We start from the raw sequence: 10,630 nt of genomic DNA on the forward strand, positions 1-10,630 counted from the left end.
ATGACAATTATAAAATTTTCAATAAATATATAAAATAATAAATATTTAAATAATCTTTTGTGAATTTTTTTGTTTTGAAAAACAATTTTTATTTTTTTTTATGATACAATGTTTTAAAAAATGTCTAGAAAGACCTTATTGAATGTGTACGACATCTTCATGAATTTGAGTTTTATGCATATTTAGGTAAATATTACTGAATAAGTATAATAGTTTTTAAAACTTTGAAAGATATTGATAAATATTTATAATATATTCATAAAATTTAGAATCTTTTTCATGTTCTTAAATGTATATTTAAGAAGGCTTTTATGAATATATATTTACGAATAAAATACTAAATTTGAATTATATGTAAATTTAGTAAGATATTTATGAAACAATGATTCCTTATCATACAAAGCTTTTATTACTTAAAATGTTTCTTTAAATGCTTTTGTAAAAATAATTGATTGGATAATAAAAAGCAGAACTAAACTCTAAACCACCGCAGAAACAACATGAACAAGTAGAACCACACTAAGCAGAATAAAAGAAGTTGAACCTCACTCTCAGGTCTCCTTTCTGTCGTGGAGGAAAACGCGAGAGTGACCCGTGAGAAAGAAGAAGACAATGGCCTCTGAACCTCACTCTCAGGTCTCTTTTCTCTTTTTTTACTGCAAAGCTGACAAGGATCAGTTCTTCTTTCTCTCTGAATCAATTTGATTACAGGTTTTAGTGGAAGAGACATCGAATGTAAGAATCTTGACACTAAACAGACCAAAGCAGCTGAATGCTCTGTCTTTGAACATGGTATTGAATCTTTCCCCTTGTTGTTTCTTCCTCCATATCGTATATATTTGACTTAAATTAGTCTTTTCTAGATCACTCGCTTGCTGCAACTGTTCCTTGCGTATGAGGAGGACCCTAGTGTCAAACTTGTCATCCTAAAGGTAATTTCGCTATCCTTATCTCTTTCCGGTTATGCATATGAGGATGACCCTTTGTGTCAAACAAGTTTAAAACTTCGGCACAGGGTCAGGGAAGAGCGTTTTGTGCCGGTGGTGATGTTTCAGCTGTTGTTCGTGACATCAGACTAGGCAAATGGAGACGCAGTGCTGATTTCATGTCACTTCAATATACTCTCAACTATGTAATGGCCACATATAGTAAAGCTCAGGTCTCACTTCTTCTCAGTATAGTTTCTACTTTTAGTGGAAGTGTACTATAAGCTCATTAACTCGTTCTGAAAAAAAATGTAGATTTCAATTTTGAATGGTATTGTCATGGGAGGTGGAGCTGGTGTCTGCGTCCACGGTCGATTTCGTATTGCAACAGAGAACACGGTATTCTTCTTCTTAAAAGAAACATGTCCATGTGGATGACAAATAGTTTGGTCTAAAACAGAACATAGTACGGTATTCAGATATCTTTTGCGTGTTCTGCAAGGTTTTTGCCATGCCTGAGACTGCTCTAGGTCTATTTCCGGATGTAGGCGCCTCCTACTTCTTGTCAAGGCTCCCTGGATTTTTTGGTAACAAAAGAAATATCCTTCAAAAGTTTTAAGTCTATTCTATCTTATCTCTTCCCTCCTGTCTTTCTTACTCAGGAGAGTATGCTGGCCTCACTGGAGCTAGGTTAGATGGCGCTGAAATGCTTGCTTGTGGTCTTGCAACTCATTTTGTGCCTTCAACGGTATCAACTTCCTTTATACCATAGTTGTTAAATGTATTGAGAACATTCTCCGGCTTCATGGTTTGTGATGACTGTTATAACTTATGGTCAGTATATTTTCTTAAGTGTCTATTTGGCTAAGGAATGTTACTTAGTAAGGTTGCTCATTGTCACAGAGGTTGACTGCCTTAGGAGCAGATCTTTGCAGAGTTGGTTCAAGTGATCCAGTTACCTTTGCCTCAACAATTCTCGATGCATACACTCAACATCCACATCCGAAACAGAAGAGTGCTTGCCACAGGCAAGTGCTATCTAATTTTATCTTTCTACTTGTCCTAAAACAACTTATTTATTATTTATCATGATTACATTACAATTTCTTAAACTTCAGCCTTGTATTGGTGTCAGCTTTCAAACTTGCATGATCTATATCTCAGTAGATCTTCAATGGAAATTTGTGTCACCAATTTCTTATCTCCATTTACTTCTCTTTATGCAGGTTAGATGTTATTGATAAGTGCTTCTCGAGAAGAACAGTCGAAGAAATTATATCTGCACTTGTAAGTTTTTTTGCCCATCTTTGTTTCAGTAGATTTTTTTTAAGTGGCATTTTACTTTAGAAAAAGTGAGCAACTGTTTCTATTAATAAATAGGATATGTTGATCTCGTGATTATGAATTACAACTTGACAATGCATCCTAGTACCATAATATTAGGAGAGAGATGCAACTCATAAACCAGATGATTGGATCTCAGCTACCACTGGATCATTGAAGAAAGCTTCACCAGCAAGCCTTAAAATCTCTCTTAGATCGGTTCGTTTCGAAGATGCATGACAAGCATGCAATGATGGGAAAGATAAGTTGACTGTGATTGTGTTGTATAAATTTCAGATAAGAGAAGGACGATTGCAAGGGTTGGGGCAGTGTCTTATCCGTGAGAATAGAATGGTGTCACATGTGATGAAGGGAGATATAAGCAAAGATTTTGTGGAGGTTTGTTTTTCAGATTCCCTTGATTCTAATGTATCTTCCTCCATAAATTGTTCTTGTTGTAGGATATAATTATGATTTTACTTATGCAGGGGGGTAGAGCCATATTGATAAACAAAGATAGGAACCCAAAGGTTTGACAAATCTCCCCTTTTAAGAATTGTGGTTATGTCACATTCTTTTTTATGTAATGCCGTACTTATATTTCAGTGGGAGCCAAGGAGACTGGAGGATATGAAAGATAACATGGTAGATAAGTACTTCAAGAGAGTGGAAGAAGAGGAGGGATGGGAGGATCTTAAGCTTCCACCAAGGAAACACTTGCCTGCTTCAGCGATCGCAAAGCTATAAAGTTGACAAGGTGATGGAGCTCATCCACCTTCACGTATTTAAACCAATAATAAAAGAAAGGCTGGAAGTGACAAGAGCAGTCATGCCTTTAAATTCAATCTTCTCTGTTGTGTTATAGCGCCATTGGTGAGAAATGTTTTAGATCTTCCATTTATATATTTTTCATTGATTCAAATCAGAAATATATTTTTGTCTCGCATTCAGCCCCTTAATCGTTTTTATAAAGGTTTCTTCAAATATAGTTTTGACTAATAAGGGCCATATTGTTTGAGAGAGTTTGAGAAAATAACTAACAAGTAAAACAAAACCATAAAATTAAGATTTAAGAGCTAGAGATCAAATATATATGACCCTTCCAAAAGAGTGAAAAGTCAGGTCTTAGGTTCAGTACTTGAGAGTAATCTTGAAATGCTCATTCCGACCCAAGAAGGAAGAAGTATCCGCTTAAGGGTCCAGAACTCTTGCTCTTGATTAATAAAAAAAAACTTCTAAACCACATGGTAAATAAAAAAAACAACTAACTTGAACACCAAATAATAGATGCAAGATATGGATAAACATTGATTTCAGAGACAACTGTTAACCAAACCATCACAAATCTATTGAATTCTCAAAGAGTGCAATAGTAATAGAAACTAGAGTTTCTTATTTTTGTTTTTATTAGTGATAGAAGCAAAGGTTAAAACAAAACCCAACAACAATTTAAAACATACTTGTACGCTGCATCACCAACACACACAAGTCACAGCTCAAGCCTTTGGCTGATAGGAGAAACCATTGACAGTGAGACCTCCATCAACACAAATGGTCTGACCAGTAATATATGAAGCTGCAGGTAAACACAGGAAAGCCACAAGTGATGCAACCTCGTTTGGCTCTCCAGCCCGACCAAGTGGAGTTCTGTTTAACAAACTCTTCTCGTAATCAGCGTCTTTGAAAAACTGGTTATTCACAAGATAGACATAAGAATGAGAAGTGCATAGCGTTAACTGAAAACTTAGAAAAAAAAAAACAAAGAATCTGGAGGGTGTCTTTAGTTACAGGTTTAGCCATAGTAGTATTGTTGACAAAATTAGGAGCAACAGAGTTGGTTCTTATGCCATCTCTTGCCCATTCACACGCCAAATTTTTGGCTAGTTGGTTCAAAGCTCCTGCGCATACACACACAAAGAAAACGAAAAATTAGACTGAACGTTACACAACAAGGTTTTACAGAAATGAATGATCAAATCAACTAGCCGTTGGAAGTAATTTCTGGTGAAATTAAGGATTATCCATCGAGCTAATTAATCAGAGTTAAACGAATTCTGACACTGGGATCATATATATTTGATAAAAAGTGCTTGCACTTACTATAATGGGAATCTCATATATAAATTATAGGATCTAAAATAATATATAATATACAAGTGCAAATTTCAAATATTAACCGTTCCAACTATAAATTTTGACGTACCACTGTAAAATAACTTATTAACGTTAACTCAAAATATAATTCATTTTTACCAAACATCATTTGGGAATTATATACGTAAGTGAAGTCTGCGTACCTTTCGCCAGACTATAGATGGATCCACAGCACATTGATACAACCCCTCCAACAGAGGAAATCATGACAATGCTTCCAAATCCAGAAGCCTTGAGGAGAGGATGTGAAAGCTGGCTAAGATGATAAGCAGATTCCAAGTTTGTTGAAATTTGGAACGAGAAATCGTTTGCGTCATATTCGGTTGTTGGCTTAGTGTGAACCACGGCAACGTTGTTCACCTATGTTGAACAAAAAGAGTAACATAAACCTTACGCACTATATATTTTGCAACTTAATAGAATTTTTCCTGTGAGAATATGCTTAGTTTCTTACAAGTATACTCAGCTTGCCATCAAATATCGCTGAGACGGTTTGCATAAGTGTTTCTCTCTCGGGACGAGAGGATACATCACATATGGAACCACTCACTTGAAACCCTTTCTTTTCCCATTCGCTTAAACTCTGATTGAGCAGTGTTTCAGATATGTCGCACACATGGATTCTAGCTCCAAAACTGGCTAGCTCCTCTACTATGGCATGCCTATAAAATTTCACAAAATCAAATAAAATTAATTTAGAGAATCTTGAATAAAATCAAAACAATGGGTAAGAAATATGATGTAGCAATAGAGTAGTAAGGCAAACCCGATTCCGCTGGCTCCACCAGTTACAAGAGCAGTCATACCTTCAAGACTCCATCTATTATCCATTTTTTGTTTGGTTGTGAGTAGGAATGACCAGAGATCACATAACATATATAGGCGAAGTCTATCAAATATGCGTACATAGCTAGTGACGTTTCGGAGAATGGAAACATTAAGCATTGTTTACAACAAAAATGTGTTAAATACATGTAAGAAGTTGGAGAAAATTTTGCCAAAGTGTTAATATTCTGGTTTTGATATATATATATATATATATATATATTTTTTTTTTTTTTTTTTGTTTAACCTTGGGTAGACCCATGGAGAGGCCCAGACTAATCTCTAAGGGGAGGTGCAGCCCACGGATAGACCATCTCTCCGGGTATTCAAATGTGCCCTAAAGCATAGGCTCATATCCGTGTTAGGTGACCAGGATAATTGTGACTTAGTTTTTCGCAGCAGGTGGATCGAACTTGAAACGTGTTGGCGTCTCAGTCCCGTCTCCTTACCACTAGACCACAATCACCGGATCTGGTTTTGATATTTCATTAAATGTCATAGGACATGTGATTTTTTCCATAACATATATATATATATATATATATATATATATTTATTTATTTATGATGTTGATTATTGGAATAGTCTTCCTAACAAACCATCAATCTTAAAGTATAACATCCATTAATTAGTAAACTAGGTGCTTAAACAACAAAGTAAACATACTATGAAGAAATATAACCAAAATATACAGAAGGTAAAATCATCCCAAAATAACCAAAAAAATGTTTTTTGTAACATAAAATAACCAAAAATGGTTTGCTTGCTTCCATGGCAAATGCAAAGCAAATATCTCAAACTTTTTGGTTTTACCATTCAATCAAATCATAATAGGACGTATGAATTTTCTTTCTCTAATAAGTTACTTATGTGAATATTGAATTTTCAAAATTATTCATATCATCATCTATTTTAACCAAGGATAGATTTTAACTTACCTACTATTGTCTCACATTTTCATTCAAATATCCCCTATACTATATTTGCGAAGTGATTTATACACATGTCGTCACTACAATCATTCTCGCTGAAAAAGATAACATGTCACTTAAAATAGATGACATGGTTTTAGAAAATAGTGACATGACATCATATTAATTGTGAGAGGTAAAATTTTCTTATAAAAATTTAATTTTTTTTTTGCAGAGATTTTAAATATGGTAATAAAAATAACTCATATATCATCATTAATGTCAATTTTTCATATAAATATTTATTTATGGTAAACTATTAAATATATTAATAATTCATATATCACAATTAAAATAATAATATATATGTATATATGTATCTCACATTAATAAAAATAAACTAAATAAATTAATACTAATCCAAAAAAAATTTGATAGTTAAATATTTAAACACTATTTAAATTTATCTGTTAATCTTCATCATTTAAATTAACAAAAAGATTTTTCAATTTAACTAAAACAAACAAAGTCTCAAATTTATTAGAATTTATATTTATAAGTAAATATATATATATACATATATATATATATATATATATATTTAAAATAAATAATCATTAAACACAATAATATAATTAAAACTATTTTTATAAAATAAAATTTAAATAGTTATACCAAATCAAAAGAAATAAGATTACAAAAATACGTTTATGATTTTTTATAACTATTGAAGTTGAAATATAAATTAATAATGTTGAAATATAAATCAAAATTTTCTTTTGAAATAAAAAATGTTATGTTAAAAATTACTGCGCAAGGCGTAGGAAAACTCCTAGTATATATATTTTATGAATGTTGAATTTTGGAATAGTCGTTATAACAAACCATAAATCCTAAAGTCTAACATCCTTTAGTAAATTAGGTGTTTACACAACAAAATAACATAGTATAACGAAATATAACCAGCATGTCATGTGATTGTTAAATGCATAGAAGGTAAAATCATCCCAAAATAACCAAAAAATGTTTTGCTTGCTTCCATGGCAAATGCAAAGCAAATATTTAAATCTTTTGGTTTTATCATTCAATCAAATCATAATAGGACGTACATTTTTTTTTTATTATTTAATAAGTTACTTCTTATGTGATTATTGAATTTTCAAAATTATTGATTTCACCATCTCTTTTAAGTTTTAACCAACGATAGATTTTGACTTACATATCATTGTCTCACATTTTCATCTTGTTTTACGCAAAGTTTTACTGGTAAACTCGATTCATTTATAAATTTCGTCTTGTTTTTTTCATATTTGATGATAAATGTTGAATGTTTTTTTTTCTCTGATTTGGGTGTGAACAAGTGTTGCGTCTCTTCTATTACTTTGGTTGATTTGGTAGTGAACAAATGTAAAGTATTTCTTAACTCAAAATATCCCTTTATTGCTTTGCACTAACCGGACTGATTATTGTAAAAGTTATTTTTTTTAAGAACAGGTGTTGATCGATATTTCTATAAGGGTGTCGGAATCAGATGGGTTTTTGACGGAGACGTCTGTCGGAAGAACCGGAAACTGATGGGACCGTATTATATAAAATACGAAGAGCTGAATATTGTAAAGAATAAAATTGATAAAAGTATACCAAAGATTAAGAAAAAAAGATGATTCAACTGCAGATGCGAGATATTATCTCTTTCCTTAACTCAAAATACGTCCCGTAGTACGACGGTTTGATAACGCAATGAGTTCCAAAATACAACTGCAAAAAATCTTTTGATTTGCGTCACTCTATCAGAAGCCTGACGAAACTAGTTTTGTGTATACTCTCAGACTCAAGAAAAAATACTAAAGAGAAAGAAGAGAGGAAAAATAATGTGAGGGATTTGTTTTGCTATCTGTTCGTGTGAATGAGCTTTCACATGTTTCTATTTAATTTCAAAAAGTTAAAGAAACGTTACGTAGCTATGAATGAAATCAAACGTATATATTGCTATTAAGTGCAATAATATAATTGATTCTCCATTACTCACGTTTGACAAGTAGTAATTGGTTTCAACCAAATCAATTCAAACCAATAAATACTTGTATGGGTTTACATTTTTCATGCTCAAATATACATAAAATATTTATGTATATATTTAAATTTAAACCCATACATCCAAAAATGATTCATTTGCTAAATTTTTCTATTTAGTCAAATTTAAAGTTTTATAAACTTTGCATGTCATTCATTTTGGATTTTCATTTCTCATTCAGCACAACTTCGATTTTGACAATCAAACACAATAACTCATAGTGTTTACAGTGACAATTACATCATACCTAAATTCCGGTTCTTCCGACAGACGTCTCCGTCAAAAACCCATCGGAAAAATGGTCAACGCCACTTTGTCAAAAACGAATTCCAACAGTATTTTCTATTAATTTGATTGTAGATATTAATGATCAGATCGAGTATTTTCCTAATACTCCGACTGATGTCTACTATTTGAAAGTTCTTGCATTATTACGTTTAGATACAATCATACAAAACCGAACATGTTGCAAATGACGTTTCGGAGAGTGGAAACATTGAGCATCAATGTAAAAGAAAAATGTTTCAACTTTTAAATAAATGATAGAAGAATCGAGATAAATTAGTAACTGGCAATTGGGTATAAATTAAAGTAAATGGAAAAATGCATCACATATATTTTTTTGTCTGAACGCAGCACAACTGTTTTAATATTCGACCTTGATCTTTGAATGCGGAACAGGTGACTTTTTCCACCGAAAAAACATTTTATGCATGTTGAATTATCTGATAGATTCCTAACAACCATAAATTCAAAATAAAAAAGACTAAGATCCTAACCAGCGTCCTCGAGTGATATATACGGTGGATTTGAAAAGGTGTTAAATACTTTGGATGAAAAAAGTAATTCGGATGAAATTTATCATCTTAGATATGTTCTTTTTTGTGATTAAGCGAAATGAATATTAAACTTCTATTGGAATTGGAATGCGATTGCCAATAGTTTTATCAAAAAAAAAAAAAAAAAAAACTTCTATTGGAATAACCAGAAATGTTTAGCGCTGACGAAAAAGCCTCTAAAAATTAGTCGGTTGAGTCTCAGATCTGCCAAATAACTAGGTTATCCAAAAAAATAGTAAGATTCATTCAGTAAAGTAAATAAACAATTTATTATAGTTACATGTCTAACAAAATAGTTTTACCCATTTGTGATATATTACGTCATATATATTTGATTATTGAGGATAATTTCGTCAATGATCGTAAAATGTTTATTTAAAATGACTTCTTTTCTTTTTGTCAAAGTTTATTTTTAAATGACTAACCAACTACAAATCATTAAATGTTCCAGCAAAAAAAAAATACAAATAGTTAAAATATTCATGTTTAAAACGTGTTGGAATTTTTTTTTTTGTAAAAATACTTTCATTAAAATTTAAAACAGCACGAGATGAGATTTGTTAGAAAATTTGATATATGAAGTAGACAGAGAAAAAACTATATAAGTAAGAAAACTTAGTACAACTTTTAAGTTTAACCAAACTAGGTAGGATATTATTGCGTTTGATAGGAACTTCGAATTCTACGGCCTCGTTTTCCTTTGTCACGATTTGTCATCCATCCCATATCTTGGTATTTTTGTGTCGATTTTATCAATCTGACCCCCTCTTGTAATGCTTCCAAATCCATCCATTTGTTCAGTAACATGAAAATCACTCTCCATGTTATGAAAATAACTCTCCATGTTATTTACTTCTTGGATAGACTCGGTTGAAAGAAAAGTCATTTCTAAAGGATCATTTTCTGAGAGTGTTGTATCTTCATGATAATTTCTGATGGAACATCGTCTATAACTCTAACCATAAGGGCATTTCTAATCCATTCTATTTTTTCCTTCAAAATGGAATAAAATGAAGTATGGAGTAAGAAATACTCCAACCCTATTCTATTATTCATTTCGTAATGTGATTTCTCCATATATAGAGTAATCTATTTTTATTTGTTTATAATTCTATCATAGAGTTAAAAATAGAATAGTGTTAGAGCATGTTTACTCTATATTCCATTTTACTCTATTTTGAAGGTAAAAGTTAGGGCTTGGCAAATAAACCGAACCCGATAACCCGAACCGAATCCGATCCGATAAAAATGAATCCGAACCGATATGAACCCGACGTAAATACCGAATGGATCTTGTTTTGTGGTTTTTCGGGTTATGGGTATTATCCGAACTGAACCCGAATCTAATTGGATATCCGATAGAACCCGAAACATTCAAAACCTCGAAAAGATCGTGTACCAAACATGATCTCAATTCCTAATATGTATCCAAAATACACTAAGAAATATTGAAAATCTAAAATACTTATCTATTACATGAAAGTTGGTGGTTCTATTACATGAATGTTGGTGGTTCTATTACATGAAGGTTGATGGTTGAAGATGGCCGTTGAATCTTGAAGTATTTAGATTTAGATT

At 31.9% G+C, this 10,630-nt stretch overlaps 2 protein-coding genes across 3 annotated transcripts; one reads left to right on the forward strand and one right to left on the reverse strand.

Moving 5' to 3' along the window:
• Positions 1 to 207: 207 nt before the first annotated feature.
• LOC125585233 (3-hydroxyisobutyryl-CoA hydrolase 1-like) lies at positions 208 to 3,195 on the forward strand. Of its 2 annotated transcripts, XM_048753921.1 has the most exons (13): positions 208 to 636; positions 712 to 792; positions 864 to 932; positions 1,016 to 1,159; positions 1,242 to 1,325; positions 1,429 to 1,513; positions 1,589 to 1,674; positions 1,830 to 1,954; positions 2,153 to 2,213; positions 2,370 to 2,468; positions 2,547 to 2,648; positions 2,738 to 2,779; positions 2,856 to 3,195. In XM_048753921.1, the coding sequence occupies exons 1-13, from the start codon at positions 613 to 615 to the stop codon at positions 2,994 to 2,996; spliced, it is 1,143 nt and encodes a 380-aa protein (XP_048609878.1). In that variant the 5' UTR covers positions 208 to 612; the 3' UTR covers positions 2,997 to 3,195. The 2 variants fall into 2 exon arrangements, with proteins under 2 accessions (XP_048609878.1, XP_048609879.1); XM_048753922.1 differs by lacking the exon at positions 2,370 to 2,468 and having other exon boundaries at positions 223 to 636.
• Positions 3,196 to 3,399: 204 nt separating this feature from the next.
• On the reverse strand, positions 3,400 to 5,385 carry LOC106446947 (tropinone reductase homolog At2g30670). Its single transcript, XM_013888777.3, has 5 exons — positions 5,170 to 5,385; positions 4,858 to 5,065; positions 4,547 to 4,763; positions 4,038 to 4,147; positions 3,400 to 3,937 (listed from the first exon to the last, which is right to left on the reverse strand). Exons 1-5 carry the CDS (start codon positions 5,346 to 5,348, stop codon positions 3,746 to 3,748), a joined length of 906 nt encoding a protein of 301 aa, XP_013744231.2. The 5' UTR covers positions 5,349 to 5,385; the 3' UTR covers positions 3,400 to 3,745.
• Positions 5,386 to 10,630: the final 5,245 nt, after the last annotated feature.

The sequence above is a fragment of the Brassica napus genome, chromosome C4, assembly GCF_020379485.1.
Source record: "Brassica napus cultivar Da-Ae chromosome C4, Da-Ae, whole genome shotgun sequence".
In the NCBI taxonomy this organism is placed as follows: Eukaryota; Viridiplantae; Streptophyta; class Magnoliopsida; order Brassicales; family Brassicaceae; genus Brassica; species Brassica napus.

Excerpts from the sequence above, each read along its gene's own strand:
- LOC125585233 (XM_048753921.1), top strand. The coding sequence starts at position 613 with ATGGCCTCTGAACCTCACTCTCAG. Across the intron at positions 1,514-1,588 it reads AAGGCTCCCTGGATTTTTTG|GAGAGTATGCTGGCCTCACT; the intron begins GTAACAAAAGAA and ends TTTCTTACTCAG. Across the intron at positions 2,780-2,855 it reads ACAAAGATAGGAACCCAAAG|TGGGAGCCAAGGAGACTGGA; the intron begins GTTTGACAAATC and ends CTTATATTTCAG.
- LOC106446947 (XM_013888777.3), bottom strand. The coding sequence starts at position 5,348 with ATGCTTAATGTTTCCATTCTCCGAAACGTCACTAGCTATGTACGCATA. Across the intron at positions 5,066-5,169 it reads GGTGGAGCCAGCGGAATCGG|GCATGCCATAGTAGAGGAGC; the intron begins GTTTGCCTTACT and ends GAAATTTTATAG. Across the intron at positions 3,938-4,037 it reads ATACTACTATGGCTAAACCT|TTTTTCAAAGACGCTGATTA; the intron begins GTAACTAAAGAC and ends GTGAATAACCAG.